The sequence below is a fragment of the Accipiter gentilis genome, chromosome 33 (assembly GCF_929443795.1).
Source record: "Accipiter gentilis chromosome 33, bAccGen1.1, whole genome shotgun sequence".
In the NCBI taxonomy this organism is placed as follows: Eukaryota; Metazoa; Chordata; class Aves; order Accipitriformes; family Accipitridae; genus Astur; species Astur gentilis.
This window is the reverse complement of record NC_064912.1, coordinates 8,450,497-8,474,809: the sequence shown is the minus strand read 5'-3', so window position 1 is coordinate 8,474,809 and position 24,313 is coordinate 8,450,497. Positions and strand designations below refer to the sequence as shown.

Below are 24,313 nucleotides of genomic sequence, written 5' to 3'. Positions count from 1 at the left end.
CCCAAGAAAACTTAAATGGCGATGTGCATTACTGTAGGTATTATTTGCCTCATTTAACAAGGTGATGAGGTGGTTTTCTTGTTAAAATAATCTTGAAGTCTGATAAGCCTTTAAGTAGTCCTAGTTATTTTTGTGTGACATGGAAACAGAACCTCTTACCTGTTAGATGCATTTTTTTCTGACCAGATATGTATTTGAAATGCAAAAGCATTTATGCAAAAGCAAGAAAGTTTTGACACCAGTTCCACTCAAATATGACATAGGTAGGCAGAGCAGAATAGAAGCTTACGGATGATGGCTTTTACAAAAACATGTACTATTGTTGTGGTTTTTATTGCCTTTTTACATCAGTTTCACAGACCACGTTTTTGCAGTTTACAAATAAGAAGAGTAATTCTAAATTAGCTAAAATTTGTATATTGTTTATAGCATCATCACTAATGCTTATATGAGTTCCTCATCAGTGTTGATCTTTAGCACTTTTAACAGTGGGAAGTATACTTTCTGATGTATAGATAGAAGCAGTCAGAAAAATAAATCTTCAAAGAGTTGCCAGCACTCTATAGCAGGATGAGAAGCTGACTATCTGCAGTGTTTCATTCTCACCATCTAAGACCAATCTTTTCCTAGAAGTGCCTACAGTGTAACATGCCACACAACCCTAAATTCAAATGACTTTCAACTGTGGTTTTTTTTTTCTAAATGAGTTTTCAACTGAGTTATTTTTCCTCAGCAAGTAAGGCTAGAAAAGTTAAAGATACCATCTGTGGTTATGTTTATGATTACCATGTATCCTAACATTTGGACTAGATATGTTTCTGCCTGCTTACCCACGCTTCTTATGTTCCATTTACTGACATTTCAGAAGCATTTCTTCATAAATCAGTTGAACAAAATAAAAGAGCTGATTTATGGTATCTAGTGTAAATGATGGCATTTTTAATTTTTTTACAATTATTACAAATATTTTGAGATCCTTGTAGGATATTCTTATTATAAGTACAGCTGACAAAAATGCATCATCTTCAAAGTAAACTGCCTTCACATCCGTCCTTACTATATATGAATGTTGGACATGTATGTTGGGTTGATACACAGGGTTCAATATGGGGGGGGGGGGGGGGGGGGGGGGGGTATTGATGACAAACAAAAACTAGTTGCCCTAACTGATGATTAGTTTGTATGAACTGATTCTGCAGTCCATAGTATCCTTCAGGGATGCCATGACAGTAATAAAAACTATGAAGCATAAATTAGTATGCTCAACTGAAGAGAAAATTAAATATCAACATACTTCTCTGTGCTGTTATACTAAAAATATTTAATGGTAATTTTTTTGTGTTAAATATCTATTTGTAAAAAAAATTAATTTGTTCATTAACTTGGTAGACAGTGGATTCAGAATCACAGCTTCTTGATTGAAAACATGTGTTTAGCATTGACATTTTTGTCCCCCTTTTTCTTATTACTTGAAGGCCACTGAACGACAAACAGAGTAACAACGGGAATACACCACTGAATACTTTGAACAACAGTACACCAACATCAGCTGCCAGCTCACCGAGACAGAATAGTAATATTCCTAGCCGGAAACCAGGACCTCTGCCATCAAGCTTGGATGACTTGAAGGTAAAAAATAAGAGGGATTTGTCCACTCCTGTGCACAACTATAGGTTGTAACTTGCAAACTGTTACTGTTAAGAGTAAGCTGGGATATTATTTACCAATGAAAATTGTATTTTTTTTCTTAATTGTTTAGAATAAGGTTGTCAAAGTTTTCATACACAACTCTTCTAGACTTAAATATTTGTTTTGATTTAGCTTCCTTATGTGGATATGTTCCAGAAATGACATTTCTTTCCCAAAGAATTAGAAGAGGAAGAATAATTTCAGCTAGATTGCATAGGTACATAATTTGATACCTTGGGTAAACTATGAGGTGCACTTCATGTGAAGTTTTAGCCCAGGCAGATTTAAACACTGGAACAGTAATTTCCTCTTGACAATTTTAATATATCAATGAAGAGGTTAAGTAGTATAAATTAAAAGATGCCCTAGTAATAACATATTCAGAGAAGTCACTGCTATAAAGCAACACAGAAATAACACTAGTAAAAGAGAATAGAAAATAAGAGATCATACCAGAGTCCAACACATCTGAAGATGAACACTAAATTTCATAAAAGCTTCTTGAAGTTATAAATATAACTGTGTAAACTCTGTTTAAACTGTAATATGAAAGCATTGCATACGATTTTCTTCCTTCAGAAATACATTCACAGGAATTAATACTTTGAGGGACTTAATGAAAATTAATCTGAAGCAGCTTGTGGGGGTTTAGGTTCAGATCCTTTCAACAGCAACTACATCAATGTGCCAAACCTGAGCGGAAGAGCAGGGACATCTAGTGGGCAGTTTATTCATTTCTCCCTTCCTTAACCAAGGTGTTGGGTTTCTGAGGGATGGGAATGAGTATCTCTTTTAGACTTTAAAGGATAAAAAAGAGATTTCAGAAGGTCAGATTCTCAAGACAGTAATGTATTGTCGTCAGTTAAAGCCAATCTTTTAATATGAAACAAGTCTATAAAATGCAATTTAAACAACAGTGTTTGAAATAAGCTTTTCAAACTTTATTAACTTTTTAAGATATTTAAGTTAATATCTGAATTTGTGCTTTGCAGTAATTAAAGCCTTTCACTTACCCATTTCTGTGTAATTTATTGGTATTCCTGCTAATGTGGTAACAGTAACATAAGCCATACTTGCAGACTTGCTGGTGGTGGTTTTAACAATCAATCATCTAAATCAGTTCTGATTAAGAATTCAGAAATACATTGTTGAAAAACAAAAAAATTGGAATCCACTCTTAAGCAAGTGTCAAGGATACTAGACTGGGGGAGACAGCTGATAATCATTAAGTAGACAGTTACTTAACATAAAATTGCTGTGGTTCTTAGAGATGGTAAATGGATTGCTGTGACTTTTCATCATTTCCAAATCATGAGAACCTGTAATATAAAATTCTAGACTGGCAAAGTACTGAAATATTACTGAGGTCACTACCTTTTATTCTTCTGGAGGTGGTTCTAACATACGTATAGCCCAAACGCTCTACAGCTAGATGTGGTGTATGTAGATCATACACAGAAGCCATTCATTGTGACTGTTCTTTCTTGATATTTTGAAGCACAGAATTAACTTACACTCAACACATTTGCACTTCACTTTTTTCTCTATCAGATACTGGTTTAATTTTGACTGCTTAAACTTTATGTTTGTAAAAGAAAGCCAGGTGGCATATAGCTGTAACTGTTCAGTTGCTAATTAGAGAGAGCGAGCCTTTTGTGTTTGATGGGTCTATTGAGTCATCCAACTGACCTGATAAAATTTCTCAGAAATAGATCTGTCTTGATGGTGTAACAAAGGGGTTCAGTGTGCTAGTGTTCAGTGCTTTTATCTGCACTGCTGCCATCTTCTACAGGTTTGCTTCAGAAGTTTTTAGCCCAGAATTGAAGCTGTACGATCATTCTCCTATTTTGAATATTTATGAAAAATCAGCATAACTTTGCTACTATTCATTGTACAAAAACTGAACACTACTAAGGTTTTGGCCACTTAAACAGTGAAAGTAAGTAGCAGGTCATGGAACTGTGCCCATGGATCATGCATACTGTCAGAACCTTGAGGTGTAATAACTAGTGAATATGCTGAAAAATCATTTTTCTTATTAAGATGTAATGTGGTAGAATGTATGTAAATAAGTTTTAATATTTTATTTTTTTACTGTCATGCTTTATTTTATTTCAGGTAGCTGAGCTTAAAATGGAGTTGAAATTGAGGGGACTACCAGTGTCTGGAACAAAAACAGATCTTATTGAGCGTCTGAAACCCTATCAAGATCTTAATAACAATGGGGTCACTACTAGTAGCTCTGTTACAGTAACCACTTCTACTGGGGCCACAGGTAACACTGGGGAAGTGACTGTGGCATTTCCTGTTGCAACACTAAATAAACCAGTGGCTAATACAATATCCAGCTTTCCTCCAGAAAAAACATCTACTGGACCTGGCTGCAAAGTAGTAAATACTGAAAACATTAACTCTCCTTTGCCTATATCTCCCTCTCCTTCAGAACAATCTACTCTAAGCACAGATGATACTAGTATGGCAGATACTTTCACAGAAATTATGAACATGGTGTCACCATCCCAATTCTTAAGTACTTCACCACTAAGAGCAAATATGAGTGATGATAATCAGAATCGCAGTAATGGAAGCATCTCGACTATGGAGTTTGATGTAGCAGAAAAGGACCGCAAGCTTCAAGAAAAAGAAAAGCAGATTGAAGAGCTCAAAAGGAAACTGGAACAAGAGCAAAAACTTGTGGAAGTACTGAAAATGCAACTTGAGGTTGAAAAGCGGGGACAACAGCAACAGTCTCAGACTTCTGGTAACTCAGCTGCTTTGGAACAGAAGCAATTCAGTGCTGTTGTCAAAGATGAAAATGCTCTAACTGACTGCTCTAGTACAAGTCAATCTGTACCTGTAGCTAGTCATTCTTTAGGACAATCGGTATATACGAGTGGCCAGAGTCCAGTTGCCAAAAAGGCAGTTATTATCAAGCAGGAGATACCTGTGGCCAAAGCTGAACCTCAGAATGCCATTTCTCAATTTTATGTTAATCCACAGAGGCAGCCACAAACTGCAGTTGTTGCCCAACCTCAAGCTTTATTAACTACCCAAGGAACTGCACAGCTGCTCCTTCCACTATCTATCCAGGGACCGAATTCTACCACTGCAGTGCAGCTACCAGTTGGAAATATAAAGTTGCAGGTAAGGGTGTTTTTTATTCTTCATCATGTAAACTGCATGGCACTATTTGCATAATTTATTATAAATAGGTAAACGTACTGCTTGTAAGTAACTTTAAAATCAGACTTAGCCTGTTTCTGCTTTAGGGAAAACAGTAGAAAAACTTAAGGGGCAGTCTCTTTATAACTTCTTCTGGCACTTGCTTTCTTTGCAACTTTTGTTCCCAGATACTCTTTCCTGAAAAGTAATTGTCTTACCGTGTAGTGCCTCCGTGCACAGTTGGTTTTGATTTGTATCAGCATATACCACCATTCTGTCAACTCCAAATTGTAATAAGAGAGCTACAAACCCAGTACTTTATTTTGAGGTATACCTGTTTGCAAAACATGTGTTAGAACTTCCTTGTGTGGTGATAGCTCATTAGATTTAAAAATGTGAATGCTAGGTTGTAGAACTCCAGCAGACTTCCAAAAAGAAACCATCGTGGTTACACAAATACTGTTTTTAGGCTGACTATAAGGTAGTATTGGGACATAGCTAGATGAAATCCCCTGCCACTCACATGGTTATTGGGCCAGCAAAGTATTCTTTCAGCTCCAGCATGTACTTGGCTGTGGTGGCATGTTGTGGGCCTGGGCTTTGGTGCTAGCATGTGTGCTATCACATTTAGCAATATTTAACGAGGGCTGTGAAAATCTGATGGGGATGGGCCCCTCAGTCCGCAGTGCAAGAGCTATTCCTGGTAGCTATGCACCCAGACAGATCTTTGTCTAAATTGTTCTAAATTCCTGCTAGAATTCTGTAATAACCTTAAGCAGCTTGTTCTGATACTTCACTTCACTGATATTGCAGAAAGTTTTCCTAACTACCAGCTAAAATTGTCTTTCCTGAGGCTAGACACACTTCTTGCCTTTCAGTGGCCATTAAAAACTATCTGCTTACGATCTGCTTAAAAACAACCTTTTTCTTGCATCATCAGTTTTGTCTTTCTGGTTACTCAAACCCAGTTCTTATAGTCCTTTCTTACTGGTTATGCTCTCTCTATCTCTTACTATTTTCATTGCTCTTCAGTGGACCCTCTCGTTTGTCTTTATCTTTCTTAAACTCCCTTGGCAAAATAAACACCACCTTTTAGCTAGGAACTCACCAGTACCAAAGAGAGTAAAAATTTTGTCTCCTATGTACAGTTCACCCTCATCCTTCCCAGAATACATGCTATTGCTATTCTGCATAATCTATGCAATAGATTTTTACATGATGTAATTTACTGTGAGATGCGAATAATGCAAATATTTTATCTTCATCCTTTAGGCTCAGTCACAAGCTGGAATACAGACCCCATCACAAATACCTGCTCCTATTTCTTCTGGCCTGGTCCAGACAGCACCTCAGATGCATACTCCACAATCAAAACAAACCACCATCACGCAGCATGCACTTGGTCAGACCCAACAAATCAGAAAGGTTTGTGGATAGCAATAAGCATTAAGATGAATAGTTGTGTAATCTAATTCTAGGCAGTGCTTTTAGAATCTTTTATGTCATCTGTGTCATATATAAATGATCAAGTTACCTAACATCTCTGTACCATATTTTTCTGTGTGATATAATGGACTTGTAACTCCTTTTCTTTCCAGAATTTTAGTCTGTGCAGGACTTTATTTTTCAGTTGCAAATAAATACATGTAAGGCTAAAGAATTTTTATCTTCATGGTACTCTTATGGCACCACTCCTACTACGTTCTTCCTCATGCTTGGTACACATGGTGTATCAGATATTCCAGTCGGTTTCTCTTATTTGCCACTGGCTCAATATGAATGAATCTTGTAGGCAGTTCCTAAGAGAAAGCTTTTACCTATGACTTCAGAGATTCTTTTATAGGAGTTCCTTTTAGTTTTCCTGCTTTCCTTGTTGATTTCATCCTTACTTAAGAAGGCAACTATGGACTCAGATACTGAGCATAGCAATTCCAGTCAGTCAAAACCCCACCACATATACATCTCTTCCTGAGGAATGCAGAGAGTGATTCAGAGAGATACTTCTCTTCCTCTCTACCCAAAACAATCAGCTCTGAAACTTCCCATTCCAAAACAGATGTTCATCAGCACTGGATGCACAGCTGTGAGTGCCAATCCAGTCATGTTCATATGGTGACTGATACCAACCCATCGGCAGCAGTCATCACAAAAGAAAAGGCTTTCTCCTCCTTTGAGCCTCTTCCAGGCTGACCTCTATTATTAGGAACTCAAGAGATTGGGTTTGGACCTTTATTTCTTCCTTATCAGTGCTATTGACTCTCAGGCTCCTATCACTTAGGACAACAAGGTTTTTCAGCCTGCCCCAAGGAAAGGATAATTCAGAAACAACTGACATTTCAAGATGAAGAGGGTAGTTTTTACAGTATTTTATGTAACTGTTACAAAATATCTCATCCTTTGAAGTTTATATTTCAGTTTACAAAAGTGCATCATAAAACCCATGTTCTGATGTGATTTGGGGCTTCTATCTGTGCATTGTCCTTGATCTGCTTCTGCTAAGGCTCTTGTTCTAGATAAGAATTTATCATAGAGGATGTATCATTATGCCCTGCCATTCTCTAGACAGCTGGCTAATAAAGGGGAACACAACTAAATGAGCATCATTACTCTTCAGACTGCATGTTCAATCTGTTTAATTTCATGGACATTGAGCTTGTCCTACAGAAGTCAAAACTGACATATATCCAAAAAGCAGATTTCGTCCAGGTTCTCTGGGATTTGGTGAGGGGCTAATCTTACGTTGTTAATTCAACAGGTTCCCTGTAGAAATTTTCCAGTCATCCTGAGGCATATACCTGTGCCAGAGACTAGCAGTTTGCTTCCTTTGCTGTCTAGAAGTTCTTTGAAATGATTGCAGGAGATAACCAAGAATTGTACCCTCTGGTCTTTTGCCCTATTCAGATCAGTTGTCATGGAGACCACATAGTTCCCAGCAGACCTTAGTCTGCATCTGGCTATCCTGGAGCTGAATGCCTGCCTATCCTAGCTGTTTTTCTCACACATCTGCTGCCATCTTTTACATAGGAAACCAAGCAGCATAATTGCACTGGGTTTTATATCAGAATGTAAAATACTGATGTGATACAATAGATCAGGACAGTCTTCATGCATTCAGCATTAAATCTATCTGTCTATTGTTTGCATTTCATGAGGCTTGGATATTTCAGCAGTCAGATTGAGCTAATGAACTGTGAGTGAGTGATGCTACTTATTAATGTCACACTTTTTAGTGAAGTTGGTCTTCCTAATAGTGATCACCTCCATAAATAGTTGTTTTCCAGAACTGGTTTCCCTTCAATTCATCTAGACTTTCTCAGGTAGCTCAGATTTTTATGCAAACCAGCATAAAAATCCATTTATTTTCTCCTGCACACTTGAGGTGTCAACATTCTAGCTACTACATGGCCCTTGTTCTTCAATTCATTCAGTAATAAGGAGACATCTCCACAGCCATTCACCTCAGTGGTAGACAGCTGGAAAAGTACAACGGTTTTCACACAGATGATCCAGGTGGCTAACAAAAACTGTATTAAACCCTCTCACAGCAGACCATCTGGTATTCAGACTGTACTCCACAGAGCTTATCCTAGCTTTATCTCCATCCCCAATCTGAGATTTGTCACACCTTTGTCATAAAGGTATCTGGGAGCGATACTGAATTTAAAAGAACAGTCTTATGCACTCATACATTCATAGGTCCTCTTCCTCTCCCTTTAACTTAAAAATATGAGAAGTAGGATACTGCTTGGAATCATTTGTAGTGAGTGTATGGACTCTCAGTTGAAAAAATAAAAAGTTTATATACCAGTAACCAAATTCACAGTTGATACCCAAGTTCATCAGTTATATCTTTTGCCTCTCCCTCACTACTCATAGATAGCTGTAGTTAAAAGAAACTAGAATTATATGGCACAAACAAAACCCTTCTGTCTTAAAGCAGGCAGCACAGGACAAGTGTGGATACATATACTAGTTTGTATCAGGCCAGAAGTAAGTTAATTTTATTGACTGTCCACTAGGTGGGGAAGTCACGCATACTACGTTAAACTGTTCCATACTCTCCTGAATGTATTTTGGAAAAATTATATTACACTTTCCTCACACTTCTGGGAAGTTGCAGGAAAATATTTTTAGTTATCAGTGATGAATGAAAGCTTGTCACAGCACAAAGTTTCTTTCAAAGAGTAATTGTTCTAGATTTACAAATTATTCCACTGGAGGGAAAAATCAGTACAAATAACATTCCATTAATAGGGAATTTAAGCAAGCAAGTATTTAAAAAAAAAAAGTCTTAAAACTTTATTAATGTCATTTACCCAATGTTATTAATATTTTAAAAACCCCACAACCTAAGACTGATACATGAATCCTTTACAGGTTTTTCCACCTACCACATCAAATACAGTATTTTCCTATCAGACGGCACCAGTTACAACACCTTCACAATCTTTTATTAATAAAACGTCAAACTCTAATGTTCACACTGGTGGTAATCAGGTCCCCTCTGTGCAGAATGGACCTACTACTCCTAACAAGGTAAGGTTAGCCCAACAGTGTTCCATAAAGTTCAGCTTTATGTTTTTATTCTTAAATAATATGTGACTATGTACATACTGAAGTTCACTCCAGGAGGAAGAATGTTTTGTAGATTTTAATAATGCATATATGTATGTATGTATGAGAGAGAGAGAAAGAAACTATTATTTTATCCCTCTGATCACCTATGCTACTGTTATTTGTAAATATTTAGATTGGTATGACAAAATAGGATAATCTGTAGAACTTGATACATCTTGAATTCACTAAAACATATTGTTTAGTCATTATTTTGTTATTTCATGCAGCCTGGCTCTCCATCTCAAGCCCAGCCTTACATAGTTCAACAATCCCTCTTCAACAACACAGTATCCAAGACAAAAGATCCTCCTCGTTATGAAGAGGCCATAAAACAGACCCGCAATATTCAGACATCGCACCGTGAGGTAGTTATTTTCTCCTGTTGAGTCTAGTAAAGCCATTTTTTTTCTTTAGAATTATCAAAGCCATTGCTTACTTTAGTTTTTTGTTTGGTGTCAAGATTTTATAACATACTCTGTTAATATTTTCATAATTGTGTTTAACTACAGGATTCTTGTGTCATGATTCTTTTCATTAAAAGCAACAGACATGTAAATGAGTCTTGCAGTATCCACTTGGTGACAAATATAATTGAGATAATGCTGCTATTGGTACTTAATAATAACTAGCCTTCAACTGACTTGTTTCAAGGATGTATGATACCCAAGGTTCAGACTTAAAAAAGAAAATACTTTTTCCAAAGTGAGTAAACTTGAGGAGAATGTGTGTGAGTGTGTTTATACACACTTAGGCAAACATATATAAACATGAGCATAGGTGCTTACTTGAAAAGAGTCTATATTTAGTAAGCTTGATGAATAATCCTACCGAGTGCTTTGTCAGTGTACTATGATAACCTTCGTGTTGGAGGAAAATTGCAAACAAAACTAATGAGCATCCCTAACCTCATGCGTTTCAGAACTATGCCAAAAGATAAAACCTTGTGGTGACTTGGTATTGGTTGCTGGTTTTGTGGTGGCAGACACTCAGGAAGAAGCATAGGTATCTAATGCTATTTTATATGTTCTTGGCATGTGCGAGACATCCTGACAGTGAAGGCACATAGGTGGTCCTATGTGATTTTATTGCTACCAGTTAGCAAAGTGCCTCTCCACTGGCGTCTTTCCAGGAGCTAGATCTACTGATGACAAATTACTTCCCATCTCCAGAGTATAACCAATGTTTTAAAACACTGTTTTCATTTTGAGACCATCATAAAAGTCGCCACTTTTCCTAGACTATTTTTGAAAGAATGGGTTTGCGGAGGTTTTGTTACCTTTTGCTTAAGGTTCAGATATTCAGGAGATGGCTATTTAAAACAAACAGATAAACAGTTGATGAAAGCTGCCCTGCCCCATTAAAAAAGAGAAGAACATGAATCTACAAATTGGGGGAAAAAAAAAAAAAAACACAAACCCATACCTAACAAAATCCGTCTTAAATGATGGCTTTCGCAGGGTATCTGAGAGAAAGCAGTTCAGGGTGCAGCCCGCAAAGTCCTGCAGTTATTCCAGATACTTGGCCTGGTACAAAACAGGGTTAGTAATTCTCCTTCTTATCCCTAGTTTTCTGTACCTCTCTTCTAGGTTGCATTCATAAAATCTTTGTCTTGCATTTCAGATTTTTTCCCTATTCCTTTGTACTGAAACTGACCACAGGGATTACAAGTGTCTCTCCAAACTATTTCTCTGTTTTCTAGATTGACAGTTTCACATGAAGAATTTTAGTCTTGATCATAGGTTAGTACTTATGTACTATTGAGAGAAGCTAGGATCAGTCAGCTTAGGAAAAAATACTACATCTTAAAAGAATAACCCTTTTCTCATGCATTACAGATTTCCAGTGTGCACAGTCAGCAGATGGATGATCTTTTTGATATTCTCATCAAGAGCGGAGGTAAGATAATTGGCATCTGTGTGATGTAGAGATTTAAAACCTGATAATAAAAAGTCAGTGTTATAATTAAAGGAATGAAATGAAAGAACTCATCCAGGGAGAGGAGGTAGAAGCTATCCAGCCTGAATTAAACTAATATTTCTGAAGGTTTGCAATAATTATTTATTAAAGAAAACATTTACCAAAACATACAGTCAACCTACTGTAGAACTTCTCTGCTTCTAAATTAGCCCAGGCAGACCTTTGCAATAATCCATACAGCATTCAAACAATTAAAATAACACCTTAGGTTAGCACAGATGTATTTTATCAAAATAGGAAAAGTTGAGCAAGTCCATACTAAGTATATTGAAATTATACAAAAAATAGAATAAAGAGTTAAAGCATGTTGATACTAAAATTTCATTAAATATAACCATATATTATCAACTCTAAACATCAAAGATACGTTACTGGAAAAAGTGTGAATGAACTACATAGAGACATTAATGAATAACAACTTTCTATGTCAGTTAAAATAAGGGAATTATCAGAAAGGAACTGAAATAACTCAAGTAATATACAAAGTAGCTTTGCAGTAAAAGAAGGAGGCTTTCGGACATAATTAGGCTTTGTAGACTAAGAAGCCATTACAATACTGGGAAATGTTCTTGGTGCCAAGCAATTCAATTAACTTAATGTTTTGTACTACTGTCATACAAGAATCTTGATGGCAGTGAATGCCAGGACAGAAGTGACTGATTGCAGGCTATTAGAAGATTTTAGCGATATTCTAAACATTAAAGTATTTTTCCTTTTTCAAAGCAAATTGCAGTGTCAGCTGAAGAAAATGGAGTAGACAGTGACAGACATGAGTTAAGTGACCTGTGCACTGAACAACTCAAGCTAAATTAAAAAATGCTTTCAGTGCTTTTATTAAAATATTGCATGGGTAGTTTGAAGAAGTTCTACCTCTGGAACAGAAGATGGAGGAAACATTCGTGTGCTTACTTAAATATTTTGCTTTGAGTGTTACATTACTAAACCTATTGGATCTTAAAGGCAACAACTGCTCCATATTTGCTAAGTTGCAATAAAAAAGCAAATGTTTCCTGATGATCTTTATGAAAAACGAAGTAAAGCATTCGGTGCTCTTGCACTTACATAAGTGAGTTCTACACTGAAAATGTTTAGTTTATTAATGTAATGTACTTCAAAAGAGTGAGAGGGTCTGTTTAGTAATGCTTTGCTTTTACTAAGCAATCATTTTAATAGATGCTCTTACAGCTTTTAAGGATGTGGTTTTTGCTTGGAAAACTGGTGCAAAACATTGTCAGGTGTTTTTTTGCTGGCAAAAACATCACCTGTGCTAGAGTATTTATTTGCATATTCTCCATTAGCATATAAGAATTAACTGGAACTTACTTTGCTTTATTTGTTTTTATGGTTACTGCTACTATCTTATATGGAACTTCTTGACAGAAGAGTAGTTTTAGATTCTAGAATCAGTAATAAATGCATCCTCATCACATCAGTTGATCTCTTGGACTCTACTTCATAAAGGTAGACAGAGTGCTAAACAGAGATGGAACTGAAAATTGGTTCAGGTGCTCTTCTCCAAATGAGGAAACATGTTGGTTCCATAATTATTCTAATTAGTCAAAAGAACTATAATCATGAAGGAGGCAAAGCTAACATCTAGAACATTGTTCCTTTTTTCATCAATATAAATATTCTAACTGGCTGAAGTATTATTGAAAGCAGAACTCTGGAACTTGTTTTAAAATACTTTGTTGTTGATAGAGTACCTGACATAGTCTAATGTATGTAGTGTTAGTATTATCAGAACAGCAGAATGACTTAGTCCATGGAGTTCACTGTGGATGCATCCCAAAGTGGGCAAGAAAAGGGTGGAAGTTGTAAGCCTGAGGACATATGTCATTATCTTTTCTGAATTCAATAGTGTGTGGGTGGTTTTTTTATTACAGAGATTTCCCTTCCAATAAAGGAGGAACCATCTCCCATTTCTAAAATGAGACCAGTAACAGCCAACATCACTACAATGCCAGTGAATACAGTGGTATCCCGCCCACCACCGCAAATCCAAATGGCCCCTCCTCCTGTGTCTTTAGAACCAACAACCAGCTTGTCTATAAGTTTGGAAAACCAACTTGAAGCCCTCTTGGATGGAACTTTACCATCAGGTAATGAAATTCCTCAACTGACAAGCAGTAATGAGGACAGAGAGCCATTTTCTTTAATTGAAGACCTCCAGAATGATCTACTTAATCACTCCAGCATTTTAGATCACTCTCATTCACCCATGGAAACATGTGACCCGCAGTTTACCACGAATAATTCTTGTCTGTCTCTTGACCTTCCTGATACAAATTTGGACAATATGGAATGGCTAGACATTACAATGCCCAGCTCCTCATCTGGACTCACTCCTCTCAGTTCTACTGCCCCCAGCGTGTTTTCCACTGACTTTCTAGATCCGCAAGATCTACAGTTGCACTGGGATTAAGCTACAGCCAATGAGAACACGACCTGCAAGTCTCTTCACAGCAGAGGTCCATTATTATATCATTCTGATTGCAGTTAAGATAAATTAAGACAGTGATGTTTGGAAGAACAAATGCTTGAAGCTAATTCCTTATTGATTTTTCAAGTTTACAACAGTGAATTACTTTATGCTCCTATCAGTAATGCAGATTAGGGCCCTCTGAAAGCTGTATTTCACAAGTCAGGAAAGGATGATTGTAGTTACTGATTAGAAGTACCCCAAGGTAAACACATCACAAATATTTAAGAAAGAAGTTATGTTTCTGACTTTGTAATGCTTAAATGAGCAACACAATATGGCTAAACTTAGAGAAGAAAAAGTGAGATTTCAACTGTCTGTTTTGACACAGTGAGCAAATGTTTGGGGGAGGGTGAGGTATCACTGCACTTCATTGTTCCTGTGGATAGCCTGAGCCAGGTTCCAAATGAATTGTGAGAGCAAAGGCAAGTAGAAGCACTGGCTGGTTCAGTGAAATTTCATGTATCTAGTCTCTTAATTTGTTTAAGTTGTTTTTATATTTTGGTTTTGTGGTTTTTAAAACTCTTCCCCCATTCTTTAATCATGAGGGAAGAATTTAACTGCATCCAAAGGGATATTAAGTGTAACTGCAAGAAATCCACCGTAGCTACGCCAGGTAATATTGAGAACACTGAATTTTCTATAGCAATGCTCTGCATTTAATAGCTAGGTTTTAATGTGTATATCAGACAGTTATTTGTATACTCTTTTAACTTTGTATAGCTTATTTTTGTGAACAGAAGGGAACAGTGGTCTTCAAACAAGATTACTACAGTGGAAATAATAAATATCCTAATTTACTCTGTGTTTGAGGATATTTGTTACAGATCATTGAATCCAGTATCTCAGCATATTACAACAGTTTGAGGAAGTAGAAAAGTTTAATTAATGCTGTTCTGCACTACGATCCTGCAAGCATCTATGCAAGAATAGTCCCAATGCCCTCAATAAAAGATGTTTGTAGGATCAGACCAACTTGCAGGGGACAGTACTGACAGGACAACCATCATTTCTTAATGAATACTTTATCTATTGAACAGCTTTGTCTACCACTACATAACATCAGGGAAGCTAAACGGAGAAGCTGCTCAGTGAGAATCCTAAATAGCAGTATCAGGATGTACTGGTTTGTGATAAGAAGGCTATGTCATATCTGAAACAGATAATAGCAAAAATTAAGCTCTTACCTCAAAGCACAGCACATGAAAATATTATTTTTTTTTAAAGCCCTTATTTGTTTTTTTCATAGTCTATTATGATAGCAGTTGGAAAAACAAACAAAAAAAATGCAAATAGAGGTAAAATACTTTTAAGTTCTATGGTTGTCTCTCAGGTAGTAGGTGTTAAATATTGCCATAGATGATGTAGGCTGATCATCAAACTTAAAATTGAAATTATTTCCTATTAGGGAATTCCTAAATTAAGATAAAAAGAAACAGTCCCCTATTTCCTGAACAATGGAAGCTTGATATGTTTTCTAGTCTGAAAACTGATCTCATTGCAGAATTTCTCCCTCGCCACCAGCCTTCAAAAATAAAGTTTTGTAGGAGCTAATCAAAAAATGCCCTGAAGCTTTTGCTTACTTCTTAGACTAATGATATATATCAGAGTATCAAAGAAATAATGAAAACAGAAAGTAGCTGTTAACTATTTAGCAACCTGTATCACATTTAAAAAAACAGAAAAACAACACAATCATGTTGTGGAGTTAACTGCAAATGCAGTATGGTTTACTAATAATGGCTTCAGATAAAATAGTGGATTACATCATTGATTCAAGTTTTAAACTGGCATCATATGTTTGCATCATATCAGTTACCAGCACTTTAAATCATTGTATTTCTTCAATAGTTTTACAGGCCAGGATTTACTTTAAGATTGAAGTACAGAAAAACAATCTATGGAGATTTTTCACAACAAAAGATGAAGTTGAAAGACCTCTTTCATTATTCCTTCTTGCTGTGCCTACAGTACTTGAGTACAATATTGCACGTGGACTGTCTGCCTTAAATTTTGATGGTATAGGAATCTTCAATAACACTAAACAAATATATTCAACTTTTTGCATTCCTTTTCATCATATTATCTTGGGAGCTAATACTCTGAGATACTAAGTGCCCTCAGCTGTTACGAGAATAAGAATTAAGGACTCTTGGTCTGATAAAAACAACTTTGAATGAAATTTAGTGTTCTACAGTACTGTCAATTTATTACGTGTGATACACCAGACATCATACCACATATGTGTGGTTAGAGTTACCCCTTCCTGACCCTGCCTTCTGATTAAGTACAAGGCAAGTAAATTAATTTTTAGAGGACAAAGTAACCTAGAGCAACTGTACTGTCATTTTTGATGTGCATGTAAATAGAGCTTTAAACTGGCAAAGTCATCTTGCTACAAAACTATCCTTATTGACAGTGTAGAATGTTAATTAATCCATAGGAATCTATGTGCAGAAATAAACCCAAACAGTTGAGATGTGTTGTTATCAGTACAGTATAGCTTTCTACTCCAGAAGTCTATTTGGGAAAAAAAAAAAAAGCGATTAAAAAAATTATGGGATCATTTTAGGTTTTGAAGTACAAATATTCTAGTGTAGGGAATGTGTGATTACTTTTTTGTACATTTCAGAATTGTGTATTAATGGTTTGCTTTAGACTTTGTTCTGAAATGTGATATATTTGCCATAGTTATATATGCCTGTTATGGCAGAAATAGATTTTACTTAGACTTCTGTGTGTGCATGTTTTACATGACAATTTTTGTAACACAAATACAATACATCTTAAATTTAATCATGACTGTGCAGTTTGACTGTACAGAACTGAAGATTTCTCATTAAGAGAAGAGTCGCAAAGGAATGTACTGGCACTAAATCTGCCATTTAATGCCTGCAATATACTAACAGAACACTTCCCATCAAATGTGGTGTTAGTAGATCCTTCAAAGTAATTAGGAATACCATTTTATCAGTGTGAAAATCGAAAGTTGGTGTTTACACTTATAGACACAGAGCTCAGACATACATTTTACAAGGCTAATGTTAATCAAGAGGAGTCACATCATGCTTTTAATACAGAAATGGTATTTGTTATGCACTTTTAGTGCCATTCAGCATTAATTAAGGCAAGTAAGTTTACAGGCAAAATGTTGTTTAACATTATAAATAGTTAAGAAATCATTGTCATAAATTTAGCAATTCTGTCTGAGAATACAATTAATTTATGGCAGTTGATTTCTACAGAGATTTAGAGTCTAATCCAGCAGTGTGGCCTTTCAGAATCAGACCTTCAAAAAGCTGAGGCCACACCTTTTAGAAATCATCACTACTTACTACTGCAATTTCTTTCCAAGGTATTTCTAAATTCACCACCAGGAGTTATGTTCAAGGAAGCAGGTGATCAAAATGGAAGTTTCAATATTCAGCTTTTATGTTATGTAATCTCAAACATTCAGATGCCTGAAAACTGTAGGCACCACAATTGGAAACCAAGCACAAGCTGCTGAACTGTTTTCAAGACAGAGAAAATGCAATTGTAGAATACATTTAACTGGAAGGGCATTATGTAATCAAACACACTAAAGCTCACCGATGTAAACAATTATTTGGATGGCATCTTCTGTGTATTATAAACTTAAAGCAAATTCTATTAAAACTGGAAAAAAATTTCTTCCACTTATCTCTAGTAAATGTGCTGTTGAAACTATACTGTGGTCTATTAAATTGCCTTTTGATAACTTCTAGACGATACTAGAGATGGGGTTTTATGTGGGATATGTGGAATGGAGTTGCACATAGTATATATACATGGCCAATAAAGAGCATTCATTAAAACCTGAAGTAATCTCAAGTATTCCTTTTATACCAGTTTGATAGGAACAAAGTGCAAAAAAGAGACACCTACATCATTCTGTAGTGTCTAATACTGAATATAAAGACTTTTTAAGTTAAAAGTGCATACATGTATTTCTAGAAATCTAGCCAAAAAAAGCCATTCTAGCTATGAGAGCAAAATCTCAATAAAAAGCAGGGAATGGTTAATAACTATATAATCACGCTATTTTTATAAAAAACACAGCTCAGATATTCAAAAGACAGCCTAAAATAAATTATAATAATATAAAAATTTAAATAGGAACCAAAGCATTGCCATTTATTTTGCCAAAGGAGGCACTTCATATTTTGAAGCATAGGAAATTAAATCCCCAAAAGTATTATCCATACTTTTCTAAAATCAAGGATGTAGATATTTTCAAAGCTGTTTTTGATGTTTAACAGTACAGATTTGTTTTTGTTGTTTGAGAAATTTGTATTAAGTAATAGCACAGGCTTTTTTCCAGATAGGATTTTTCTTCACAGTACTGCTTGCAGTAGAAATAACGCTAACCCTAGTAGGTGTTTCTCTTCTTATTTTCATAGTCATAATTACGTCTTAGCATCTCATTTTGTGAAAAAAAGAAGATAGACATCTGTCTCTAGGGCCCTCTTCATTTAAGCACTACTTTACTAAATGCAAGTTATGGCAATCAGGGCGTCAGTTTATGTATTGCCTTTCTATAAGAAACCATGATGCCTTTGTATTTGCTGTTTGCACCCCTAAAATCAATTCCATATGTTTGAATGCCATATGTTTTGCACATTGTACTGTATATATGTAATGCATACTGTATTTTTATATGTGTACTACATTTATCAAATATTTTGTACATAGTGGCAATATTGTAGCTACCGAGAAAATGTTTGATATTTCAGCATTTTTGCTAAGTGTCTCAAATAAAAAAGGAAAACTGTGTTCATTTGTCCATGCTTACTACTTAAAAGTGGAAAATACCATTAATAAAAATCAACAAAAATTCTGACTCTTATGAGTCAGAAAAATTTGGCCTATGTTCTAAGTACCTTTCTCCAAAAAAAAGGAGTAAGAATGAAACCTGCACTTAGACAAAGTCCAAAGGAACGATGGTTTGTCTTCAAAATCAGAGCCAAAATCTGTAAGAATAGAGATTTCCTGAACTCTAAAAGTTTAGGTTTGGACTTCCCCCACCCCCGCGATACTATTATATTAATTCCTTTCCTGTTTTTTATTCTTTTCTCAGGAAAAGGTAGGGTAAGAACCCTGACTTTTCAGTACTTTTGTCCTTTAAAAAAAAAAAAAAAATCCTAACGTATGCACAAGTGGAACTACCTTACATAACACACAAGTAAAATAGATGTGATACTCTTCAATATATTTTAAATGAAGTGGCTTCATAAAAATTAAAACAATTGTAATCAATGAGCTTTTTATATAACTCATAAGCCGTGCAGTCCTTATTTTGTCATTTGTCACCGAATTTTCATGATATACAGTTGCTGGGGTGCACCCCCCACGACTCATCTCTTAACTAGTTCATTGAAAAATGACTGTTTTTTTGGCTCAGCCCAATCTTAAAAACCAAAGCCTCCAAGAATACCTATCCTGCCATAGTACTTTTTAGAAGGTATGAACAACTTGGAAGGGAGTCCTTTTCCTATGCTACCCAGAGAGTAACCATGTGTTAATTGCACAAACCTAAACAGCTCTGACAGTATACTAATACGTGCAAAGATGTATTAAGTAATTTTGGACATTCCCTGTTCTTTTTCACAAGAGCAAAACACCTTATTTAAAATGTCTTCTAAAGTCCAGCGCAGAAGAGGACTTTAAAGTTACATAATGCGTGCACTGACCACATATGACTGCGCAGGGGTACTAAAGAGCTCACTGAACAAGCACTAGTTTACATCCATCCCCATCAAAGAAGAAAAATTGATCAAAACCCGAGATGCTGTGGTAAGACTTGGGAAAATATAGTATTCTAGTATGTATTTTTGTCAACCACAGAGAGTCATGTTTCTAGCAAAATTCTCTAAGGATAATCTCTTGGATTAGTCCACACCACTAGCTTGTGGAAGAGAACAACCTGCATGTATAAAAGCAACAGCAAGGGAGATGGGAGGGCTCTAATATTGTTATGACTTAACGGTGGCAGGGTAAAAAAGGAAGAGGGAAAAACCTAGTTTCTTCCTCACTCCAAGTGAGATTTTTTTTCAGGGAGGGAAAAAGGGAAACGCAAAATACAGCATAAACGAGGCATTCCAGAAAGGTGTGTGTTCCTATTGTGAACCTCTTATGTCACTGACCTGGAGCAAACTGCTGGAAAGGTTCCACTGAGCTGCTCAGATCAAGCCACATAGATAGATCTCTTAGATAGCTGTGCCTGTGTGATCAGGCAAGCTCCTGATTATTCCCCAGATAGTTTAACCTCATTTGTGAGTCAAATGCAACATTTTGTTCACTTACGCAAATGAACCTTTAAGGCTTCTCAGAGTGAAGTCAAAAACTATTAAACTACCATTGCAGATTGCTGGGTGTATTTCACCTTGCAATACAGACTTCTGTTCCTAATTGAGTTACATTGTCACAATACAGAAATAATCCCCAAGTGAGTTTATATGCGCATTCTTATCAACTACAGAATACTGTGATTCTTTATACTTTACAGTACTAGTCTTGAATTTAACAAGAAAGGAAATAGTGTTTGTATCATATTTTTCTGAATAGGAGCTACCTTTTCACAATAAAAAATAATTTGTAAAAAACCCAAGTACAAAGAATAAGGTTATTCTGTGAGAGCTTAACGGATATTTCAGAACTATAATATGGCAAAGAAAGGATTAGAAAATTATTTCTGATGTAGAAAAGATTGCACCTACTTTCATTCATGACACTCCTAAATTCTTCCAAGGTTTTCAAGATGTTCTGGATTGTGGGAATGCGTATTTGCATTTGGTATTCTGCTCAGCTTGTGTTCCAGAACACCTCTATGCATTTCTTCAAGAGAACGAACTATAAGCTGTTCAATATGCACAAGCTTCTTTTCATGATGAAGCTGCTTCATTTAAATATTTACTATTATACCTCCTCTTGTGGAGGCAGTCTCCATACTAGATCACCCACCGCTTCCTTATTAAAGTCTGTTCTACACTGATGACATCAGAACTTGGCCAAATATTACAAAACCTATATAATTGAACAAATTGAAACTTACTAATATACCCTGTAAATTTAATAAAATACCTTTTCTTTATGAAATTTAACCATTCTAAAAATTTGTAGGCTATATACGCCACAAACTTACTTTCAGATAGCACACACCAAACATAAATATTGCAAAACAAGCGCAGCACTTTTTGACTATGCATTTGTGCATTACAGAATTTATATTTAGAATATATCAGAGATAAAGCACTTGTTTTGGTGCCAACTGGCAATTTGGGGGTTTTATTGTTTTACAAAGACCAAGAAATATAAACACATAACCCTCCCCCCAAACTGTACTCATGTTAGTATTATGATGTAAACACCAAGACAAGAAGGACTGATGAAGCTTGAGATTATGCTGAATGAACTTCTTACACAAGCTAAACCCTCATTTTCAGTAAAACCTGAATATATTAAACCATGTTCTATAAATGGCTATCATTACATTTCTCTTTACTCTGTACAATATTAAATGTTACATACTCTCTCTATTAGCTTGTTGTGTGTTACACAAATATTGCTAGAGTGATATATTTCTTAGAATATTTGTACTGTCTCAAGTCAGAGATGTTTCTTTGATAGCAAAGAAGTCACACAGACTTCCACACACCCCATACTATAGTCTACAACCATACCGAGACCTTCCTAAAAGAGAATCAAAGTAACAAATTAGAGCATCTGAGACACAAATAGCTGTTTCTTTTTTCCTTTAAGTGTTTATCCATAAATTTATAGAGTAACTTTAAGAAATATTTCCCTTCACATAAAATACTACCTGAAGATGAGTCTCCAGTCTTCTCTGCAGAACAAGGACTGCAGGGCCACTCTACCGTAACACTGTATCAGACAAGCTGTTGATTAAAAGTTAAAATAGTGAACAGAAACATTCCTTCACAAAGCTAGGAAAAAGTCTAAGCTCAAGTAATTGATAACTGAGAAGCAGTCCAGCTGCCGCACAGCAAGTCTTTATAAACTCAGTTACAGAGTTGCACTAATTCTGCATAAATATGAGTGTTCTCCTGTATCTCCTCAAAAGAGTCAGGGAGATTTGTAGAAAGGCCTAGTTTTGTACATCAAACCAAACATCAAAGCCCTCTCCTAAAGGAGCACCTCCATCGCATAAGAGTGAGGCTTAGGGAAGGAAGAAAAAAACCTGGTGATTATTTTCTCCCTCCAACAAAATCTCTGACAACTTTTCAGCATTGGTGTCTACTAAAGACTTTCCTTTAGGAAAGTCACATAGTGTTTTAAAAAAGATTTTGTCAGAAGAGAACACTGCATAAGGAGGATTCACCATAAAGAATAAGGGCTTTCACATGGAGCTCAAACAAGGGTTAACAACCAGCATAAAAGACACTTCCAAACAAAAGTATCCAGACGTCAAGACACCACAGGCAATTACACATTTTAAAATCAAATTTATAACTTTAGTTATAAAATGTACTGTTTTGATAAATCAGCTCACCATTAAACAGCACTTTGTTAAGACAGATACAGTAACATTTTTTCCAGACACGTTGAGAAAGTTAGGCTTAGAGAGTAGGCAACTTTTTTAAAACCCAATCAAGTATTTCCTCTTAATCTATTCAGAAGACCTTTACAATTCCAAACTGAACTTTCAATCTCTCCATACAGTTAAGGAAGAACTTTAGCATTAGAAGTTGATTTACCATTAAATACTATTTCTGATGCCAACCAAATACATTTATTAAAAATGTAGTGCATTTGAAGAGATACAACTCATACAAATTCTACACATAATTCAAATAGTCCCCTCTGCTTCCTCCCAGCACAAAATTACTTCTCAGCTTATAAAAATACAAAAACATGAATAAAACAAACACAGACATGAACTGCACAGGAACTGTGATGACAAGTTACAACTAGCAAGTATGGCACATAAAAGAGCATATTTTGTAATAAGCTAGTGGGCCAGAAATGGAAGGACATCAGTCAAGCATGATTTATTAAAATCTAGCTCCTTCCTACTGCCAGCTTGGTAATACTAAGAGTAACTCTTCTTCAGTCAGCTAAGATAACTGGCCCTCCGAGGTCACTCCTTATCATAAAATTTACGGGTGTGAGTTGAGTTAGGCAGTTTCCACTCCTATGCATCATCACACTTTTTAAGTGCTGCAGTGACCACAATGATCAAGACAAAAGCAGAATACAACAGTACTATTCTGGCTTCCCAGCTTTCCATAGTCCAGATGAGGGCATATCCTTTGAAGCTAGCAATGAACACGACTTGCTGCATCCAGCAAGTGTTCAGGTTCGCCAGGCCATCAGCTATGCCCATAAGGGCTGGAAAACCAGAACAAATCACCTTTGGGACAGCTATGCCAGGGTTAGTAGCAAACACACTTAACATAGGCTAACTATCCAGTAAGGTAATTTAGATCAGACACCTTTCACTGCAGGTCAACCTAATTTGAATTGCTCTGCTGAAACACAGGCAGGCACGCATGCATAGAGTTATCACAGAGAAGCTGACAAATGGCAACTTTTAAAGAACTTAAATTTGCTCGTACAGTCAAGCCAACAGGCATGAGTTTTCCTGATGACAGTTCAAAGAACATCCCAAAAGGACATAGATATATTGTTTTTTAACACACCTGCATTACAGCACCACCAAATTAATAACTCTGATCTCAACCTTTACAAAGGTACCTCTGTTAACATGTTTACATGCTTCTTCCATCAAAAGAAAAAAAAAAAAAAAAAAGAGCGAGACTGATGATAGCTGGGATCAGTACCACCCACAGGTCAATAAACAAAACTCCTTTCATCCAGGAAGACAGAGAATAACTTGGGTGTCCAGCAAAAGATTCACATGGAATTCAAAGGGATCTCCATAGTGAACAGTAGACGAAAACTAAAAGTTTCATTTTCAGGTCACACTTGTAAGTATCTAGGAGACCGATGTATTCATTTCAACACCTTTTCAGCATTTCACAACACTAAGTTTTTATAGGGAACGTAGCAGGCACTTAGTGATTTTAATTTAACATTTACCATGTAATTATCCCAACGTTTTGCATTTCTGCTTCTTTCTCCGAGGAAGAAAGTTTTATTCCCGCTTTTCTTCCCGCTCTCGAAGCTGCTCTTTCTGGTCCGAGGAAGACCACATCGCTTCCAATGCGTTTACTGCTCTGAACGCAGCGAGTGCCACCTTTCGGTGAAGAAAACCCCCGCCGCACCTCAGCTGCGTGCCCGCCACTTGCGGCACCACAAAACCACACACAGCCCCCCGGGGAACACCCCTCTGTCGGCCCGGCCCGGCCGCCCTTACAGGCGGGAGAGTCCCGGGGCCCTGACGCC

General features: G+C 36.3%; 1 protein-coding gene across 7 annotated transcripts in view; it reads left to right on the top strand.

The window, feature by feature from the left end:
* Positions 1-18,721, top strand: part of MRTFB (myocardin related transcription factor B) — an 84,828-nt gene extending 66,107 nt beyond the window's left edge. For all 7 annotated transcript variants that reach the window (XM_049835554.1, XM_049835555.1, XM_049835552.1 and 4 more), the window contains 7 exons: positions 1,476-1,629; positions 3,808-4,833; positions 6,124-6,276; positions 9,229-9,387; positions 9,696-9,833; positions 11,304-11,364; positions 13,332-18,721. In XM_049835554.1, coding sequence (XP_049691511.1) covers positions 1,476-1,629; positions 3,808-4,833; positions 6,124-6,276; positions 9,229-9,387; positions 9,696-9,833; positions 11,304-11,364; positions 13,332-13,870 — 2,230 coding nt within the window. In that variant the 3' untranslated portion in view covers positions 13,871-18,721. The remainder of the gene's footprint in view (positions 1-1,475; positions 1,630-3,807; positions 4,834-6,123; positions 6,277-9,228; positions 9,388-9,695; positions 9,834-11,303; positions 11,365-13,331) is intronic.
* Positions 18,722-24,313: the final 5,592 nt, after the last annotated feature.